The sequence below is a fragment of the Ranitomeya imitator genome, chromosome 6 (genome assembly GCF_032444005.1).
Source record: "Ranitomeya imitator isolate aRanImi1 chromosome 6, aRanImi1.pri, whole genome shotgun sequence".
In the NCBI taxonomy this organism is placed as follows: Eukaryota; Metazoa; Chordata; class Amphibia; order Anura; family Dendrobatidae; genus Ranitomeya; species Ranitomeya imitator.
This window is the reverse complement of record NC_091287.1, coordinates 127,391,021-127,413,482: the sequence shown is the minus strand read 5'-3', so window position 1 is coordinate 127,413,482 and position 22,462 is coordinate 127,391,021. Positions and strand designations below refer to the sequence as shown.

Genomic DNA, 22,462 nt, shown 5'->3' with positions numbered 1-22,462 from the left:
AGCACAGCGGCTGTGCTTTCACTTTCACTTTACGGACGGCAGTCACTGAGTGCGGGAAGCAGACGGCAAGGGACCTGACGGACACCAGAATGTAAGTATGTGCTGTTTTTTTTTTTTTAGTTTAACGCTTGTAACCAGGGTAAACATCGGGTAACTAAGCGCGGTCCTGCGCTTAGTTACCCGATGTTTACCCTGGTTACCCTGGGACCTCGGCATCGTTGGTTGCTGGAGAGCTGTCTGTGTGACAGCTCCCCAGCGACCACACTACGATTTACCTACGATCACGGCCAGGTCATATCGCTGGTCGTGATCGTAGGTAAATCGTATAGTGTGACGGTACCCTAAGAATGAGAGTGACCAGAGCTGTAAGTGCCCATGCACTTGGGAGCTCATTTGCATAAGCATTTGGAAATGGGTTACAAGACAATAGAGACATGAACTTATAATACAAAGGTATGGAAGTTTCAGCATTACAGGTACTTTACTCTGTGGTGACGTTACTTTGAGGTTTAAAATTCTGACAGGTTCCCTCTAAGAACTATCTTCAGCATAAAAAAAACAAAGAGTCCTGGAAGTGACAATATGGCCCCTTGATGGACACAGACAGAAAAGGGTCCCTGTGCAAGAACAATATATGGGCCCTTTGCAGTCTAATAAGAACTCATCAAAATACATCATTCCAACTGATTTGGAGGTGGCTGTGGGCTCCCTTACCTCTTGGGCCCCTGTGTGGCTGAACAGGTTGCACCAATTATATGTTTGCCCCTTATATGGCCCTTACAAATCCCTGATTTCGACATAATCATGTCTGTGTGGGATTACATAAAGAAATAGATGGATTTTCAAAAGTCTACATCCACAAAAGATCTGTGGTTAATTTTCTAAGATGTTTATAAGAACCTTTTTGCTGAGTTATATCAAAAACTGTGTCCAAGTGTACCTAGAAGAATTGATGCTTGGATGCTATTTTGATGGCAATGGGGAATCACAACAAATATTTGATTTAAATCTGATTGGGAGATTCAGCTGGTCCATCTGAGGGATTTCTATCAGCACCCTCCAGCCCTTCAGGAGACCCTTCAAGGGTCCCCCCACTTAGATGCCCAATCATAGACACCTGTGAAATTTCTGCAGGGACTGTTCCAGTTCCCCCTTGGTGGGCTTCTCTCAGCTCTCCACTTGAAGACTTCTTTGTCCCACTCCAGGATTCCCAGCTCTGCGGGCACACCAAGGCTGCTGCATACCAGCCCCTATGACACTCGCATTTCATGAATTCCACAATCTTCAGTTAATGTAGATTGTGTAACTATTAGAGTAAGTACTTCCTCTTCACCATGTTGTGGCTGATGTAGGCTTCATCCTCGGTCCATTCCTCTTCAAGGAATCCATACTCCTTCCTGATGTCGAACTCAACATCATGTCTGCGGGTCTTGGACGCCTCGACTGATTCTCGCCGAGGTGGTTAGACCATTGGAGCCACCCCCACTAGAACAAGTCAGTCCACTTTCACTGCTCCAATAAACTCATGGGGGGAAGGACACTCAGCCAGCTACCGCTGCTCTTAGTTGGGGTGACTCTTGACAAGTGGGGGCACTCATAATCTCTCACTTTATCCCCCTCCAGTTAATAAATGGGGCCTTCCTCTGGCCGGATTTCACCTCAGGATCAACCACTGCTGCTCGTCTTTTTGGAACCTTCTCAGAAAGGGCCAAAACCGGGACCACCCATGACGGGGCCCGCATGTCCTCTTTCTCTGGACGCGCCACTTTCGCTGCTTTTGGGGTATTCTCTCCCTCAGCTGAGGAAATATCACTCTCCAGCATCTGGCTCCAGGACATCACCCACCGGTTATGAGCCAAGAGGCCCACGTCTGATTGGGCCTCCAGAGTCCACTGGACCAGCATCAGCGACAGCTCCTGAGTAGCTCCCGCTATGTGATAACTGCCTACTGTTGTCTTGGAGGTGACAATCTCCATCATCCCCTGCTCACTGGGGCCTTTTGGATGGCTGTAGAGCTCACTGGGGTCTCGTTCACTCTGTGCCATCCCTGCAGAGCACTTGCTACTACACACCTCACTCCTCATATGTTGCAGAGAAAATGGGGCTTGACATCTTCCAGTGGCATGCGGTCTGTGTGACTGGTTCCGCTTCTTCCTGGGCCAAACTCCTAACATGACCACTTTGTCACACTTCACTCTCGGAGGCTCTGCCTTCAGCCGTACCCCCTTCCATCGCAATCTTCCATGCAGTGGGCCGCACCTCACACTGCTCCGTGCCTTCCTCTGTAATGTACCTACCATTCTGGGTTGAACTCTTGCCACTAGGGTCATCCTCCTTTGGGCCATCACTCATTGGGGCTGAACATCTTTTTTTGCCATCTTGGAATCCATTCTTCAGGTTTCCATCTTGGGCCACATGTATTCCGGTGCTCTTCCATCTGCACCATAAGCTATATCTTCCACCGCTTTCTTTGTGCGAGGTACTCGCATCCTGCTGACTGTGCCAAATGTAAGATGCCCAAGCAAGGTAGTCGTGGGTAGGGTTGAGCGAAACGGGTCGAGATTTTTCAAAAGTCGCCGACTTTTGGCAAGGTCGGGTTTCATGAAACCCGACCCGACCCCAGTGGGGGGTCGGCCATGAAGTCGGCGATCTTTTGAATCTGGAATCGGAATTCCGATCCCGATTCCCGATATGTTTAAGATATCGGGAATTGGTATCGGAATTCAGATTAAAGTGTAAAATATAGAATTAAAATAAAAAATATTGCAATACTTACCCTCTGACGCGCCCTGGTACTAACCGGCAGCCTTCCTCCTTCGAATCCGCGCTTCTAGGACCTTGCCGTGACGTCGCGGTGACGTCGCGGCTTGTGATTGGCCGAGCGGCCGCCCATGTGACCGCTCGCGCGGCCAATCACAAGCCGCGACGTCACCCGCGACGTCACCGAAGGTCCTGGAAGGGCTGATTCTTAGGAAGGAAGGCTGTCGGAAGGAAGCAGGGCGCTTCCGAGGGTGAGTATATACCTAATAGGAATATACTCACCCTCGGAAACGCCCTGCTTCCTTCCGACAGCCTTCCTTCCTAAGAATCAGCCCTTCCAGGACCTTCGGTGACGTCGCGGGTGACGTCGCGGCTTGTGATTGGCCGCGCGAGCGGTCACATGGGCGGCCGCGCGGCCAATCACAAGCCGCGACGTCACCGAAGGTCCTGGAAGGCTGATTCTAAGGAAGGAAGGTTCCCGGTTAGTACCAGGGCGCGTCAGAGGGTAAGTATAAGGATATTTTTTATTTTAATTCTATATTTTACACTTAAATATGGATCCCAGGGCCTGAAGGAGAGTTTCCGCTCCTTCAGACCCTGGGAACCATGGAAACCCAATGCACTGCATTGGGTTTCGAGTTTCGGCCGACCCCGACCCCGACTTTTTTATAGGATCGGCCGATTTCACTCGACCCGACTTTTCCAAAAGGTCGCTCAACCCTAGTCGTGGGCAAGCTTTTGTTGCCACTTGCTTTGGCATCCTACAGACATCTCGTGTCCAGTCCTGGTATGCTGCTGTGTGTGAGGTGCATCACACTTACTTTAGGGCTGCAGGCCTCTTCTTCTTCTGGTTCCAAGAATTCCTCTCCTGAAACCAGGGCAGTAATTAATCCAAGAGACACGAGATTTATAAAAACAACCAAACTTTAACTTGGTGAATAGCAGTATTTACAGTATGTACAGGCAGATGTAGAGGATATGGCCCAATGGGTTGTCATCTTCCCCACAGGTACTGGATACAACTTTGGTTTTCGGGATATATATATGTATATATATACATATATATATATATATATATACATACATATATATATATATATATATATATATATATATACATATATATATGTATATATATACAGTCATGGCCAAAAGTTTTGAGAATGAGACAAATATTAATTTTTCTAAAGTCTACTGCTTCATTTTTTCTAATGGCAATTTGCATATACTCCTTAATGTCAGAGTGATCAGCTTAACAGCAATTACTGTACTTGCAAAGTCAATATTTGCCCAGAAAATGAACTTTAACCCCCAAAACACATTTCAACATCATTGCAGTCCTGCCTTAAAAGGAGCAGCTAACATCATTTTAGTGATTCATCCATTAACACAAGTGTGGGTGTTGATGAGGACAGGGCTGGCGATTAATCAGTCATGATTAAGTAAGAATGACATCACTGGATACTTTAAAAGGAGGCTGGTGCTTGGTATCATTGTTTCTCTTCAGTTAACCATGGTTATCTCTAAAGAAACACGTGCAGCCATCATTGCACTGCACAAAAATGGCCTAACAGGGAAGAGTATCGCAGCTACAAAGATTGCACCTCAGTCAACAATCTATTGCATCATCAAGAACTTCAGGGAGAGAGCTTCCATTGTTGTCAAAAAGGCTCCAGGGCGCCCAAGAAAGACCAGCAAGCACCAGGACCGTATCTTAAAACAGTTTCAGCTGCGGGATCAGACTACCAGCAGTGCCGAGCTTGCTCAGGAATAGCAGCAGGCTGATGTGAGTGCTTCTGCACGCACAGTGAGGCGGAGACTCTTTGAGCAAGGCCTGGTTTCAAGGAGGGCAGCAAAGGAGCCACTTCTCTCCAGAAAAAACATCACGGACCGACTGATAGTCTGCAAAAGGTACAGGGAGTGGACTGCTGAGGACTGGGGCAAAGTCATTTTCTCTGATGAATCTGCTTTTCGATTGTTTGGGACATCTGGAAAACAGCTTATTCGGAGAAGAAGAGGTGAGCGCTACCACCAGTCTTGTCTCATGCCAACTGTAAAGCATCCTGAAACCATTCATGTGTGGGGTTGCTTCTCAGCCAAGGGAATCGGCTCACTCACAGTCTTGCCTAAAACACAGCCATGAATAAAGAATGGTACCAGAATGTCCTCCAAGAGCAACTTCTCCCAACCGTCCAAGAGCAGTTTGGAGCCCAACAATGCCTTTTCCAGCATGATGGAGCACCTTGCCATAAAGCAAAGGTGATAACTAAATGGCTCATTGAACAAAACATAGAGATTTTGGGTCCATGGCCTGGAAACTCCCCAGATCTTAATCCCATTGAGAACTTGTGGTCAATCATCAAGAGACGGGTGGACAAACAAAAACCAATGAATTCTGGCAAAATGCAAGCATTGATTATGCAAGAATGGACTGCTATCAGTCAGGATTTGGTCCAGAAGTTGATTGAGAGCATGCCAGGGAGAATTGCAGAGGTCTTGAAGAAGAAGGGTCAACACTGCAAATATTGACTTGCTGCATTAACTCATTCTAACTGTCAATATAACCTATTGCTACTCATAATATGATTGCAATTATATTTCTGTATGTGATATAAACATCAGACAAACACTAATAAAAACCAGAGGCCAGCAGATCATGTGAAAATATAATTTTGGTGTCATTCTCAAAACTTCTGGCCATGACTGTATATATATATATATATATATATATATATATATCTCAAGGGTGGGCCATTTATATGGATACACCTAAATAAAATGGGAATGGTTGGTGATATCAACTTCCTGTTTGTGGCACATTAGTATATGGGAGGGGGAAAACGGAAAACATTTCAAGATGGGTGGTGACCATGGCGGCCATTTTGAAGTGGGCAATTTTGGATCCAACTTTATTTTTTTCAATTGGAAGAGGGTCGTGTGACACATCAAACCTATTGAGAATTTCACAAGAAAAACAATGGTGTGCTTGGTTTTAATGTAACTTTATTCTGTCATAAGTTATTTGCAAGTTTATGACCACTTATAAAATGTGTTCAAAGTGCTGCCCATTGTGTTGCATTGTCAATGCAAAGAGAAGAAAAAATATACCAGCTCACCCATCAATGCATTAGTTGAACTTTGGGAGCAAGGACCCGCAGTGTCCAAGTGTATATAGTCCAAAAGAAGAAAGATGTCCAGCTCCACCGAATCCGTGAAGATAAAATTTCTTTATTCACAAAACTTGCAAAATAGAGGATACAAACTTCAGCACAAACCAAATGGGTGTGAATCTCGACGTGTTTCTGGAGACTAAGCTCCCTTAATCATGACAAGGGAGCTTAGTCGATGGGCATACATGAATTGGCCAATTTGTGCACTAAGAACCTTCATTTTTCATTCATTAGCGTAAGTTAAAAAAAAAGTAAAATGTTTTTGAGTAGTAAAATCAAAATTGAATGTTTTTAATGTTTTTCTGTGTTTACACATTGCCTGGATTCATGCATAGTGCTGCTGTGCTCTTTTTCTTTATATAATGAAGTCTGACAGCGTGCACTTGTTCACTTTAGGAGATGCTGGTCAGGTTTTTCTGTGTATATATATATATATACATATGTTTTTATATATATATATATATATATATATATATATATATATATATATATATATGTATATATATATATATATATGCAGCTCTGGCAAAAATTAAGAGACCGCTGCACAGTTTTATAAAAATCAGCTTCTCTACATGTCTGACAGCCATTCCATTCCAGAGTCAGTTGAATTCCAACCAAAGTACACCTCATTCTACTTCTTGTGCTTCGATTAGGTGATCACCTGAACCAAATCTTATTTAACGAAGGAAAGTATAAAAAACCCTGCTGTGGTGTTCACAATCCTCTTGCAATAGGACGCTGGATGGCAAAACAAGTGCTAGTAATAGCCAAAAAGTAATAGGAATGAAAAAATAACTTTTAACCATGCCAAAGGAGTTGAAAAGAAAAGTCTTGAGTAAGGAAAAAGGGCTCAATTCTGGCTTTACTAGCAGAGGGACACAATGAGTACCATGTTGCCTCCATCCTTAAAATTTCTAAGACGGCAGTCCATTATAACAAGGTCAAGCAGCAGACATTGGGGACAACAAAGCTAAAGCCTGGCAGAGGGCAAAAACGACTCTCCACTGACCAAGATGACCATCATCTTACTTGAATGTCACTCAGGAACCGCAGGATGACATCAAGTGACCCACAAAAGGAATGGCAAATGGCAGCTGGGGTGAAGTGCACGGCAAGAACCGTTCGTAACAGGCTCCTCGATGCAGGACTCAAGTAAAGCCAGAAAAAAGCCTTTCATCAATGAGAAGCAAAGGAGAGCCAGGTTGAACTTTGCCAAAGACCATAAGGATTGGACCATAGAGGACTGGAGTAAGGTAATCTTCTCTTGAGTGTCTAATTTTCAGCTTTTCCCAACACCTGGTCATCTATTGGTTAGATGGAGACTTGGAGAGGCGTAAAAGCCACAGTGTCTTGCAACCACTGTGAAATTTGGTGGAGGATCGGTGATGATGTGGGGATGCTTCAGCAAGGCTGGAACTGGGCAGGTTAATCTTTGCGAAAGGCGTATGAATCAAGCCGCATACAAGGTTATCCTGGAAAAACTGTTGATTCATTCTGCTCAGGCAATGTTCCCCTACTCTGAGGACTGGTTTTTCCAGCAGGAAAATGTGCCATGCCACCCAGCTAGGTCAATCAAGGTGTGGATGAAGGACCACCAGATCAAATTCCTGTCATGCCCAGCCGAATCTCCAGACCTAAACCCCATTGAAAACCTCTGGAATGTAATGAAGAGGAAGATGGATAGTCACAAGGCATCAAACAAAGAAGAACTGCTTACATTTTTGTACCCCGAGTAGCATAAGGTCACCCAAAAGCAGTGTGAAAGACTGGTGGAAAGCATGCATGAAAGCTGTGATTAAAAATCATGGTTATTCCACAAAATATTGATTTCTGAACTCTTCCTGAGTTAAAACATTAATATTGCTGTTTCTAAATGATTATGAACTTGTTTTTTTGTGATTTTTTTTTGCATTATTTGAAGTCTGCAAACAATGCATTTTTTTTGTTATTTTGACAATTTCTCCTTTTCAGAAAATATATACCAAATGTATTGCTTGGAACTTCAGAGACATGTTGTCAGTAGTTCATAGAATAAAAGAAGAATTTACATTTTACTAAAAAAATATACCTATAAAGAGAAAAATCAGTTCAATTGAAAATATTGCAGTGGCCTGTTAATTTTTGACAGAGCTGTATATATATATATATATATATATATATATATATATATATATATATATATACATAAGGTGCATATACAGTGTATGTATATATATATATATATATATACCACTCTCACTGGCTTCTCTAGCCCTGAGGAGTCTTCTCCACCACTAGCCCCATGTAGTCCAAGTCCATCTTTCCCTGTAGCTTCACAGGCTGAGTTCGCCCCAGGCCGTTGATGTCCATCTCAAGGTTGCCCTATTATATGGAATCACATAGAAGGGTATTTTCGGCAATCCACTGCCCTGAGTATTAGGCCCACGCTGTCCCTAGCAGCCTCTTGACTTAGGTCTGCTACTTCTCACACTGCTCTCGCCACAAACTGACTGACTCTGTCCCCTCCCAAACTTGGCCGGCCATTATAGTTAACCCTGCCTCAGTTAACTGTAGCCCCAGTGGGTATCATCTTTTTATAAGATACATAAACATCAAATACATTTAACCCTTGGAGTGTCATGGAGCAAACCACCAGCCCCCACCACTGCTACACACACATGTCCACTATAGGCACTTTGCAGTGGGCAGAGGTCAGCATGGGCTCTGATCAGTCTGTGGCTACACAGATCAATATATACTAAAGGGAATCTGTCAGTAGAATCAACCCTCCTAAGCTGTCTATATGGGCATGTAGGTCATAGGAAGCTGAATAAAAGGGATACCCTGATATCTGTGATCCGATGTTTTATTCCAGAGAAATCCATGTTTTTCTTATCTGTAAATTAGCTGTTATGATGTCTGGATCAGACACAGATCTCCCTGAAAATTTGCAGTCAGCACTTATTATAAATGAAAGGGGGCATTACCAATGTGAGACACGTAATGACTGACAGTCTGCTCTCCTGATCTACAAATGTCATACTTGTAACACCCCACTTTCGTTTAAAATAAGCTCTGGAGGCAGACTCTTATGCAAATCAGTGTCCGGCCCATAGAACTTAAGAGCTCATTTACATATTAAGAAAAATGTGGATTGCTCAGGAATAAGACACCAAATTGCAAATATCAAGGTATCCGTTTATCCAGCTTCCTATGACCTACATGTCCATGTAGACATCTTAGGAGAGTTGATCCTACTGACAGATTCCATTTAAGCTCTGAAGCAATGTCTGACCTTTCTTTCATAGATAGCAATAATGTTGTCAGCCATCAGTACTACAGTTGCTTTTTTCTAAATTCTGTCTCTGAAAAAGAAGCTACTTTTACATAATATTTGTTTTCTAGCTGAAAACCATACAATTTTATATTCCCATTCAACAAGCCAGTCCCACAGAATAAGAATGTTGCATATTTTGCTTCAATCACTTCTTTACATTTCAGATACTATTCTTGTAAGATAAAAAGGTGAAGTAGAAAAAAGTTATTTTTTTCTGTTGTGACAAGCTCATCGAAGAGCTATTAAGATGAATAGCTATATCTATTTTACATGAGTAATATGTTCTCCTTTTCTTCTTTCTCTCTGTAGATCGTGTCACAAAGGAAACTGTCAAAGTCATTGTTGAAGCATGGAAACACAGCAGGGAAATCATCTATAACGGTATGACTGCTACAGAAGTTCACACCGACACAAAAATAGTAAAGATAATAGCGATGTATAATTATAACTGTAATTAACTGTGCCCTTCATTAGGATCAAAATATGGTAGAGAGATAGCTAATGATTTTAATTTGGCAGATTTAGTACATGACTTTGCTACCAGATAGAACGTGTTTGGCAAACTAAAGCCGTGGACTAAGGGGTAATCTTTCTTCCTTGTGGAGAGTGACATGCTTGACATGCAAGCGTAAGGAGACTTATAGGCCATGCAATGCTCCTCTAGGAAATTAAATATTCAAATTGCGTCTTTAGAGAGAGAACGCTAGTGCCACCTATTGGAAGTATAAATACTAAAAAGCAAAATGCTGACCCTTTAATGAGCCTTGCCACATGACTTAGGATAAAAACCAATCCATAATCCCAATTTGCAGACACGTGTTTCAGTGTGTTTCCCCTCCTCAGTGCAAAGCCAAAGCTACAAACAGTAGCCAAAGTCTGACTTTTTTTATTCTTACACAGAACTTTTATAATTCCATTGTGTAACTTTGATAACAAAAATATAGCTGTATTATTACCTTTAACCCCTTCCCGTTACAATTTTCATTTTTGCGGTTTCATTTTTCTTCTTCTTTCAAGAGCCATAACTGTATTATTTTTTCATCGGCATAGCTTTATAAGAGCGTACTTATTTTGTGAACAAAAAATTAAGTTAGGTGAGATTGAGAACAGATTTAGTGTTACTGCGTTGACTCTGCAATAAAAATGAGCTAGTAACTTGATTCTGCAGGTCAGTAAGATTACAAAGATACCGATTTTATAGAAGCTCTATTTTTTATTTTATATTTTAAACGCTTTTAAAAATTTAGAACTAAAAAAATTGTTTTGTGTCACCGATTTGAGACCCATAGCTTTTGTATTATTCCAATGGTTGAAATGTGAGAGGGCTTGTTTTTTTCTCTTGGGGAAAGTTGTAGTTTTTATCGCTACCATTTTGTGGTTCATAAAGACTGGCAAGATTGCCTAGAAAGGCAGTTTTGGCATTTTGATTTTTGTTTTACTACTGTGTTTACCCTATGGGTTAAATAGTTTTATATTTTGTTAGACTGGACTTAAAAGATATTCTTAAAGGGAACCTGTCACTAACAGAAATGCTATTGACCTGCAGATATTGGGTTAATCTGCAGGTTAATAACTTAACTAACGTGCCCAGCGCCCATACCTGCAGCTTTTCCTCATCTAATACAAGTCTATGGGAAAAATGTACACATAAAACTTAGAAATTTACATGTTGCAAATTGAAAAAATGCAGCGCAGGTCAATTTACACCGTGTAAAATGAAAGCATAGTGGGCATGAGATTTCTATAAATCACATCCCCTTTGCTGGAAATGTAAGACACTGCGTTTTTTTGTGCAACGAAAATACACAGCATCAAAAACTCACCCAAAACTCATCATGTGAACATAACATTAGGGTAAACTGACTTGCTTAATTTTGTGAATATGTCTAGATTTTAATTGTTAAACTACAATATCATTCTACATCATGTAGTTAAGTAAAAGTTGTATTGTGCTTGGCTGCTGTGACCCACAAAGATGATTTTTTATATTAATTCCCATTAAGTTTTGTGCCATGTAAGAAATAAAACTAGGGGCTGATTTATTAAGGTGTGCTTGGTATCAGACATGCCTGATTGATTAAGCGATGCACGCCGCTTAATGAATCAGGTCAATGTTCTCCAGCGAGCACTACATTAAGATTGGTTTGCACCAGGCAAGTCGTAATAAATCGCCCCCTAGGTTCAAAAAATGTGCACACTCACCTAAGGGCCCATTCAGACATTGCTGATCTTTCTTGTACGCAACGAAAAAACAGTGTGAGTTTCATCAGTGTTTCTTTACCAGAGTGTAATTAGAGTTTGGTCAGTGTCAGTGACCCATATACAGTGGGGCAAAAAAGTATTTAGTCAGTCAGCAATAGTGCAAGTTCCACCACTTAAAAAGATGAGAGGCGTCTGTAATTTACATCATAGGTAGACCTCAACTATGGGAGACAAACTGAGAAAAAAAAATCCAGAAAATCACATTGTCTGTTTTTTTAACATTTTATTTGCATATTATGGTGGAAAATAAGTATTTGGTCAGAAACAAAATTTCATCTCAATACTTTGTAATATATCCTTTGTTGGCAATGACAGAGGTCAAACGTTTTCTGTAAGTCTTCACAAGGTTGCCACACACTGTTGTTGGTATGTTGGCCCATTCCTCCATGCAGATCTCCTCTAGAGCAGTGATGTTTTTGGCTTTTCGCTTGGCAACACGGACTTTCAACTCCCTCCAAAGGTTTTCTATAGGGTTGAGATCTGGAGACTGGCTAGGCCACTCCAGGACCTTGAAATGCTTATTACGAAGCCACTCCTGCGTTGCCCTGGCGGTGTGCTTTGGATCATTGTCATGTTGAAAGACCCAGCCACGTTTCATCTTCAATGCCCTTGCTGATGGAAGGAGGTTTGCACTCAAAATCTCACGATACATGGCCCCATTCAGTCTTTCATGTACCCGGATCAGTCGTCCTGGCCCCTTTGCAGAGAAACAGCCCCAAAGCATGATGTTTCCACCACCATGCTTTACAGTAGGTATGGTGTTTGATGGATACAACTCAGTATTCTTTTTCCTCCAAACACGACAAGTTGTGTTTCTACCAAACAGTTCCAGTTTGGTTTCATCAGACCATAGGACATTCTCCCAAATCATCCAAATGCTCTCTAGCAAACTTCAGACGGGCCCGGACATGTACTGGCTTAAGCAGTGGGACACGTCTGGCACTGCAGGATCTGAGTCCATGGTGGCATAGTGTGTTACTTATGGTAGGCCTTGTTACATTGGTCCCAGCTCTCTGCAGTTCATTCACTAGGTCCCCCCGCGTGGTTCTGGGATTTTTGCTCACTGTTCTTGTGATCATTCTGACCCCACGGGGTGGGATTTTGCGTGGAGCCCCAGATCGAGGGAGATTATCAGTGGTCTTGTATGTCTTCCATTTTCTAATTATTGCTCCCACTGTTGATTTCTTCACTCTAAGTTGGTTGGCTATTGCAGATTCAGTCTTCCCAGCCTGGTGCAGGGCTACAATTTTGTTTCTGGTGTCCTTTGACAGCTCTTTGGTCTTCACCATAGTGGAGTTTGGAGTCAGACTGTTTGAGGGTGTGCACAGGTGTCTTTTTATACTGATAACAAGTTTAAACAGGTGCCATTACTACAGGTAATGAGTGGAGGAAAGAAGAGACTCTTAAAGAAGAAGTTACAGGTCTGTGAGAGCCAGAAATCTTGATTGTTTGTTTCTGACCAAATACTTATTTTCCACCATAAAATGCAAAAAAAATGATAAAAAAACAGACAATGTGATTTTCTGGATTTTTTTTTCTCAGTTTGTCTCCCATAGTTGAGGTCTACCTATGATGTAAATTACAGACGCCTCTCATCTTTTTAAGTGGTGGAACTTGCACTATTGCTGACTGACTAAATACTTTTTTGCCCCACTGTACTTATATGGTGAGTTCCATCCAAGATCCAGATCAAAATCAGACTTTTCTCCATTATTTTGTGTGGACTAATAAGTCTGCAAAAACACATGGATATGTGAACAGCTCCACGGATTGTCATATGTACAAGTTTTATCCATGACAAACATGTGTACAAGATAAACTGACCTCTGAATGAGCATCAAAGGGGTATTCCCAGGCATTGCAAGACCTTAGGTATCCATGATTACGACCACTGATATAATGACAGTAAGTTAGCTAGTTGCTAGTGGTCGTAACAATGGATACCTAAGGTCCTGCAATGCCTGCACATGAGGAAAGAGTCCTAGTGAATCAGAAAAGTACTACACTGCGACTTACTGTGAGACTATTTTAGATCTGTGATTTTGCATTATTTGCATGTCACGTGCAACTGAATATGACGTCTATGGCAAGTGGGTTGTGTGCGACTTGCAACCAGCGACAGGATACCCAACACATTTGGAAACATATGCGATTTGTGTCACAGTCACTGTATGTCATTAATAAGGCATAGAAAGTCCCATAGGCTCTGACCACCTGTAAGAGGAGCGAAAAACAATCAGGGTCAGACTTTCACTAGGGTTAGAGTCACACATCTGGGTCATATCGCATTTGGTGTAAGTTACAGTGTCTTGCGAAAGTATTCGGCCCCATGGAACTTTTCAACCTTTTCCCACATGTCATGCTTCAAACATAAAGATGCCAAATGTAAATTTTTGGTGAAGAATCAACAACAAGTGGAGCACAATTGTGAAATTGAATGAAATTTATTGGTTATTTAAAATTTTTGTGGAAATTCAAATACTGAAAAGTGGGGCGTGCAATATTATTCGGCCCCTTTAACTTAATACTTTGTTGCGCCACCTTTTGCTGCGATTACAACTGCAAGTCACTTGGGGTATGTCTCTATCAGTTTTGTACATCGAGAGACTGAAATTCTTGCCCATTCTTCCTTGGTAAACAGCTCGAGCTCAGAGAGGTTTGATGGAGATCGTTTGTCAACAGCAGTTTTCAGCTCTTTCCACAGATTCTCAATTGGATTGAGGTCTGGACTTTGACTTGGCCATTCTAACACCTTCATACGTTTATTTGTGAACCATTCCATTGTAGATTTTGCCTTCTATTTGGGATCATTGTCTTTTTGGAAGACAAATCTCCATCCCAATCTCAGGTCTTTTGCAGACTCCAACAGGTTTTCTTCAAGAATGGTCCTGTATTTGGATCCATCCATCTTCCCATCAATTTTAACCATCTTCCCTGTCCCTGCTTAAGAAAAGCAGGCCCAAACCATAATGCTGCCACCACCATGTTTGACAGTGGGGATGGTGTGTTCAGGGTGATGAGCTGTGTTGCCTTTACGCCAAACATATCGTTTGGCATTGTTGCCAAAAAGTTTGATTTTGCTATCATCTGACCAGAGCACCTTCTTCCACATGTTTGGTGTGTCTCCCAGGTGGCTTGTTGCAAACTTTAAACAACACTTTTTATGGATATCTTTGAGAAGTGGCTTTCTTCTTGCCACTCTTCCATAAAGGCCAGATTTGTGCAGTGTACGACTGATTGTTGTCCTATGGACAGACTCTCCCGCCTCAGCTGTAGACCTCTGCAGTTCTTCCAAAGTGATCATGGGCCTCTTGGCTGCATCTCTGATCAGTCTTCTCCTTGTTTGAGATGAAAGTTTAGAGAGATGGCTTGGTCTTGGTAGATTTGCAGTGGTATGATACTCCTTCCATTACAATATGATCGCTTGCACAGTGCTCCTTGGGATGTTTATAGTTTTGGAAATAATTTTGTATCCAAATCCAGCTTTAAACTTCTGCACAACAGTATCACGGACCTGCCTGTTGTGTTCCTTGGTCTTCATGATGCTCTCTGTGCTTCAAACAGAACCCTGAGACCATCACAGAGCAGGTGCATTTATACGGAGACTTGATTACACACAGGTGGATTATATTTATCATCATTAGGCATTTAGGACAACATTGGATCATTCAGAGAACCACAAAGAACTTCTGGAGTGAGTTTGCTGCACTGAAAGAAAAGGGGCCGAATAATATTGCACGCCCTACTTTTCAGTTTTTGAATTTCCACAAAAATTTAAAATAACCAATAAATTTCATTCAACTTCACAATTGTGTTCCATTTGTTGTTAATTCTTCACCAAACATTTACATTTGGTATCTTTATGTTTGAAGCATGATATGTGGGAAAAGGTTGAAAAGTTCCAGGGGGCCGAATACTTTCGCAAGGCACTCTATACATTTGGTATGTAGAAAAATATAAATTGACTGCAACGTGTACAATAATAAACTTTCTTTAAAGAGGAACTGCAGGAAAAAAATAGAGAAGATGTCATGGTTATAAATAATCTTCTTAATACCTTTAATTAGCAAGTTTGTTTTGTCTAGTTAATGAATGAGTCTTTTTACACCGAACTGTCCTAGAAGGTGACTATGACAGGAGTCAGTGAGCATGTGCAGGTAGGATGCATCGCTGCTGTGACCGTAAGACAACCTATATAACGTACTGTCCTTCTGTCCCCAGGTCACAGCAGCGGAGCTTCTTGCTGCACATGCTCACAGGGCCCTCAGCTTTCATAACATTTTTTTTCTATCCCCAGAGATCCCCTTTGAGGTCTGTTTTACACTTATTCATAAAAACTTATCTACAAAGTTCTGTATTGCCCATAGCAACTAGTATATTCAAACTATCTGATTATATCAAAATCAGACATTGATTTAACCTTTACCATTGGTTTCCTTTTAGGTGATTGCGGAAGAATTATCTGGGAATGACGACTATGTTGAACTCTCTTTCAGTGCTCGAAAATTAGATGACAAGGTACAATCACTTAAAATAAAAAATCCATATCTACAGTAAACAGCAGTAGGTTTGTAATCATTTAGGCCAAATGTGTAAAAACTCACTACAGAGATGTCTAAGACTTTTTTTAAACCCTGACCTGTGACAGTATTAGGAGGGTATCCGGTTTGTTTAGAGTAAGCAAAGTTTCACAATCACGTTAGAAAGACATTTTTTGTTTTTATGTTTGGATAATTGGTACAATAGGTCATTTGAAAATAAGACGCTAAAACCAGCAGCAGTCAGGCCATTACACATTATTCCAAGTCATTATACAGTTGCATGCTGTAGCCGTTCTATAGATTATAATGAGGTATTTAGCAAACTTGAGTTCATCTCAGGGACTGTATTCAGGTTCGGGAATTCAGCCCTCAACGTTCCCTTCTGCATGTTGCTGGACTTGCAAAAATGAAAAAAGAAGATAATTGGGACTATTTTACTTTGCTATATAGCAGATTGGTGTCACTTCAATGGCCTAATTTTTCATGACAGGTTCCTTTTAAAGAATAGGGAAAGGAGATGCTAAGTAATTACGCTAGGATGTCTCTATTCAGCTACACTGTCCTACTTTAGAAACTGGTGACAATAAATTAAATGATAAAAATTCAACATTAGTCAGCCATCAAAAGGCAACAGATTAGTATTATCTTATATTGGGAAAGATATGGCGTATAGAGAAGAAAATATTATTTTATTTACCTTTTATAAGGACTTCCTGTGACAGCGGTTTGAGTTCGCAGCCAGTTTTGGTCACCAGTCCATAACAATTAGAAATCTTAAAGGGATTGTCCACCATTGGAGACAAATGTTTTCTGATATTTGGGGTAAAATTCATTTCAGCAGCTGGATTTAATTAAAAGTGTTGCATATTTTGAAGACTCTGTGTTGCACTGGCTTGGAAGTAAGTTAACTGAAAATCTTTCCGTGGGCTAATTCTGATAGAGGATAGATAGATAGATAGATAGATAGATAGATAGATAGATAGATAGATAGATAGATAGATAGATAGATAGATACAGTAGATAGATAGATAGATAGATAGATAGATAGATAGATAGATACAGTAGATAGATAGATAGATACAGTAGATAGATAGATACAGTAGATAGATAAATACAGTAGATAGATAGATAGATAGATAGCTTTAATGAGTATTACAGGGACTCTTCATGGAGATCTGTCCATTCTTAAAGTGCCTGCAAAGACGATCAACAGATCCCAGGGAACCCTTCAGTTTTTACCTTTAAACCCCTATTCAGGGATAGCTTTTGCTGTAAAAGCCCCTGGGATGTGCCTAGGAGTAGCTGCTGGTCGGTGGAACAAATTGGCAGTAAAATAGTTGTATAGCCAGATCAGAATTAGAGGGACTAAGATGAGGATAAAGTAAACTTTGATGGGACATTTTCAAAAGGATAGCTAGTCTCAGAACCAGAAAGATAGAATCAGAGGTAGAATGTTCAGACAAGCGGAAGGTTAACTCAGTCCAGGGTCAGCAACAGTTACAAATCCAAGGGTCAGACACAAGGGATAGTAAATAGTCAGGTGAGATATAAAATTTTATGTTTTGCTCACCACTTTTTAACAGTGGGTGTGGTTAGTTATGCAAATTAGGTTTGAGCCAGATTTTTGAATTACAACTACTTTAAAAAGGCACAAACATCAGTGCCGAGCACTGTGTCACTGACAGGACTAGCCAGCCAGTGATGCCTTGAGTGTGCACACCTCCCCATAACCCTACACCAAGCCAGAGCGGCAGAGCCTGGGAGCAAAGGCAGAAGGCACAGGATCAGGGCTCCATAGCTATGTGACTGTCAGATAGATTGTAATATAAACACTTTAGGTAGATCAAGCTGCATAAAAAAAGATAAAAGATATTTGGGGGATACCAGCTGTAGTGCTGAGATAAAATAAGTAAAATTAGATATTCTAAAATTGGAACAGCAGAGGAACAAATCTTCTAGTTATCAAATCTCCTATTTCAATCAACTGTGACAGAAGGGATGTAAACAAGCAGAAAGGAGATGCCAATCCATTTAATTGAATACCATTTATTTTCAGGATTTCTTCAGCAAGTCAGATCCATTCTTGGAAACTTTCAGAATGAATGATGATGGCACCCAGCAGCTCGTCCACAGAACTGAGGTAAGTAAGCACATATATACACATACATACACTATGTTGCAGCACGCTGTGAATAATGAAGACAAATTCCACTGCTGCTACTGTATATTAAGAGAAACTTAAGGTTCATACTTAACTTCATTAGATCAAAAATCAATCTTGGATGATCTCTATCGCTAATGTCCTACCTCTCCATGTCCCAAGCCTCATGTGAACTGAGAAGATGAAAGGAAACTCAGCATAGCTCAAAATTATTGGATTAGGGTGCTCGGCCTTGGATGGGACCGATGCATGCTACAAATATATAATATATACACTTTTCATGCAAATAATATCTTAGTTTTGTGTGTATATTGTAGGGATTTGCTCTGGTGGGCAGCGACAGGGCCGCAGTAATGAGGCAACACACAGGCTTAGAGTCCAAAATTCAATGGTCTATTAACACTTTAAACAGTAGGCAGCTTGGAGAACCACTGGTCTCAGACGCACCCTTGCACCCTTGCACGGGACAGGCGTAACTAAGTGGCTGCCTGGTCAGCGGCGTTCGCCAGGTGCCATTCCCAGGGTTGCTATGAGTCTGGTCAATAAACTTTGCAGCACATGTAATCCAACAAAAACCAAAAGCAGTGTGAAAGACTGATGGAAAACATGCCAAGACGCATGAAAACTGTGATTAAAAATCATGGTTATTCCACAAAATATTGATTTCTAAATGATTATGAACTTTTTTTTTTGCATTTTCAGAAAATAAATACAAAATATATTGCATGGTACTTCGGAGACATGTTGTCAGTAGTTTATAGAATAAAAGAACAATTTACAATTTACTCAAAAATTTAGCTATAAAGAGAAAAATCAAACTGAAAATTTTGCAGTGATCTCTTAATTTTTGCCAGAGTTGTATATTCACAAAACTAAGACATTATTTTAATGAAAAGTGCTGCTTTTCTCTCTATATACTGTACATATAATCTTAAAATTGAAACACAATATGAAACTGACTTGTCTCTGTTGTTTCATTACATGGCTGGCTTTACAGATGCTTGATGCTTGAAATTGGTAATCTTGGTATTATCGGAAACATATGGTCTCTTAAAATTACTCTTGTGTTCTTCTATTAAAAAAACATCAAAATAATGCAACATCTGTTTGTATCTTGTCAAGTATGGGCTGTTTTATGACCAAACAAAATTTTCACACCACATTGTATAATGTATGTCTAGGTTCCAGCGTTATGTTTCTGTGTTATATAATTGCACATCATATGTATAAGGGCTTAGAAGTGTAATATATCTAGAGCGTATAACAGCCGATTATCTGAGACTGTTGTATATACAGGGTGGGCCATTTATATGGATACACCTAAATGAAATGGGCATGGTTGGTGACCCAGATCGGTGCGCTGAATTTGCAGAATGGGCAAAACAAAAATTGGAACAGGACTCTCAGTTTACACAGAACATTATGTTCCGTGATGAGGCAAACATTTGTGGGTGGCCCATTTATAAGGATACACCTAAACAAAATGGGAATAGTGACAGTTTTCTTGTATAGGGTGTCTTGCATTGAAATCTGCTGCAATGACCCGGGTACTGCGTTCACCAGACATTAACACAATTTCTATCCGCTCATCAAGTGTTAACCTCTGTGACATGTCAATGGCTGTAAACTAAGAGAAACTTATAAATAGCTCATGAAAGAATAAAGTTACGTTAAAACCAAGCACACATTTTTTGTGTGAAATTCTCAATAAGTTTGATGTGTCACATGACTCTCTTCCAATTGAAAATAATAAAGTTGGATCCAAAATGGCCGACTTCAAAATGGCCACCATGGTCACCACCCATCTTGAAGAGTTTCCCCCTCCCATATTCTAATGTGCCACGAAGAGGAAAAGTTAATCCTTTTGGAAGTGCATTGGACAGCAGGGTGGATTGCTGCTGAGTGAAAGAAAAAATCTCTTTAAATCTTCTGCTTAACGAGTGTGAACGAGCTGAGTGTGACCTGAGCATAATGGCAGTAAGTGTGTGACTTGTGATTCAGTGACTTTGGATTCAAGCTGTTTCCAAGGGAGGAATTACTGAATTGCTATCTGTATTTTATTAATACTTTGCATTTATTTTTTATTTAACATTGCTTTCTGGTGCAATCCCCATTAGGAAATGTGCTCCACTATTGATAATGCCATCCAGTGCACATCTTGCCACATTTATGCAATCCTTGAGCAGCCGGTCGAGGGCGCATACTGCTGTGCGAGATGTGAGCACGTTGTGCATTTGAAAGCCCAGATACTGGATCTAAATGTGCAGCTGGCAACACTGAGATTTATTGACAATATGGAAAGGAGTCTTCTGCTCACTGATCAGATGCTCAATGGGATAGATGGTGGGGGATGGTAGGAAGGATCTGCAGGACAGTGAGGCAGCAAGCTGGGTGACAGTTAGAAAGCGGGGTAGAGGGAAGAATGCCAGGGAGGCTAGTCCTGATGTGGAACACCCCAATAAGTTTGCTAAGTTGGCAGATGAGGGAGGTGCCAGTACAGAGGTAGCACTGCTGCAGCAAGGCATGTCCTCTGAAAGCCGGGGGAGTGACTGCTCCAGTAAGGAGGGAAATAGGAAAGAAGGTCAGGCCAGACAGGTGCTGGTAGTGGGGGGATTCAATTATTAGGGGAACAGATAGGGCAATCTGTCACAAAGACAGGGATTGTCGAACAGTGTGCTGTCTACCTGGCGCTCGAGTCCGACACATCACTGATTGGGTGGACAGATTACTGGGAGGGGCTGGTGAGGACCCAGCGGTCATGGTGCACATTGGCACAAATGACAAAGTTAGAGGTACTGTAGGTGGAAGGTCCTTAAAAACAATTTCAGGGAATTAGGCTGCAAGCTAAAAGCAAGGACCTCCAAGGTGGTATTTTCTGAAATACTGCCTGTACCACGTGCCATGCCAGAGAGGCAATGGGAGATTAGGGAGGTTAATAAGTGGCTCAAGAATTGGTGTAGGAAGGAGGGGTTTTGGTTCCTGGGGAACTGGTCCGACTTCTCCGTTGGCTACAGGTTCTACACTAGGGATGAGCTGCACCTTAATGGGGAACATGCAGCTGTGCTGGGGGAGAAAATGGCTAGAAGGTTGGAGGAGTGTTTAAACTAGGGATTGGGGGGGAGGGTATTCAGTTTATAGCAGGGGAAGATAGTGCAGATAGAAACCTGGGCACAAATAAGGAAGTTGGGGGTGGCGGTGGCATGGGGGGTGGGGTTAGCTCAATTAATAATTTAAGAAAGAATAGAGGTGCAGAGAGATACATAAAATATATGTATACTAATGCCAGAAGCCTCGCCAACAAAATGGACGAATTAGATCTAATGTTGTTGGAGCATAATTATGACATGGTGGGGATATCTGAGACATGGCTGGATGAGAGCCATGACTGGGCTGTAAACTTGCAGGGCTATAGCCTGTTCAGAAATGACTGTACAGATAAGTAAGGGGGAGGGGTGTGTCTGTATGTAAAATCATCCTTAAAACCCATCCTGCGTGATAATTGTTGTGAATTCTGTGGCTGAGTTCACTTCTGTGGTCACAAGTGGTATTGCAGTCTCTGGGCTTCCTCCCTCAGGTGTTTTGGTGAGCTCGTTGGCTGCCTTGCTATTTAGCTCCACCTGAGTCTGTCTTCCTTGCTCCTTGTCAATGTTCCAGTGTTGGATCTGAGCTACTGCATCTTTCCTGTGGCCTGCTGCTCTGCTAGATAAGTGCTTCTAGTTTGTTTTCTGTTTTTTCTGTCCAGCTTGCTATTTTCTTTTGCTGGAAGCTCTGAGAAGCAGAGGGGTGCACCGCCGTGCTGTTAGTTCGGCACGGTGGGTCTTTTTGCCCCTTTGCGTGGTTTTCGTTTTAGGGTTTTTTGTAGACTGCATAGTTCTCTTTGCTATCCTCGCTCTGTCTAGAATATCGGGCCTCACTTTGCTGAATCTATTTCATTCCTACGTTTGTCTTTTCATCTTGCTAACAGTCATTATATGTGGGGGGCTGCCTATTCCTTTGGGGTTTTTCTCTGAGGTAAGTCAGGCTTGTATTTCTATCTTCAGGCTAGTCAGCTCCTCAGGCAGTGCCGAGTTGCATAGGTAGTTGTTAGGCGCAATCCACTGCTGCTTATAGTTGTGTGAGGATAGATCAGGTACTGCAGTCTACAGAGATTCCACGTCTCAGAGCTCGTCCTATTGTTTTTGGTTATTGCCAGATCTCTGTATGTGCGCTGATTACTGCACGCTGTGTTGCCTGATTGCCAGCCATAACA

At 41.5% G+C, this 22,462-nt stretch overlaps 1 protein-coding gene across 1 annotated transcript in view; it reads left to right on the top strand.

Moving 5' to 3' along the window:
• The window catches only part of CPNE4 (copine 4), a 717,826-nt gene that overhangs the window by 457,106 nt on the left and 238,258 nt on the right, over nucleotides 1–22,462 (top strand). Inside the window, exons 4-6 of the mRNA XM_069730083.1 lie at nucleotides 9,559–9,630; nucleotides 15,955–16,029; nucleotides 18,109–18,192. Coding sequence (XP_069586184.1) covers nucleotides 9,559–9,630; nucleotides 15,955–16,029; nucleotides 18,109–18,192 — 231 coding nt within the window. The remainder of the gene's footprint in view (nucleotides 1–9,558; nucleotides 9,631–15,954; nucleotides 16,030–18,108; nucleotides 18,193–22,462) is intronic.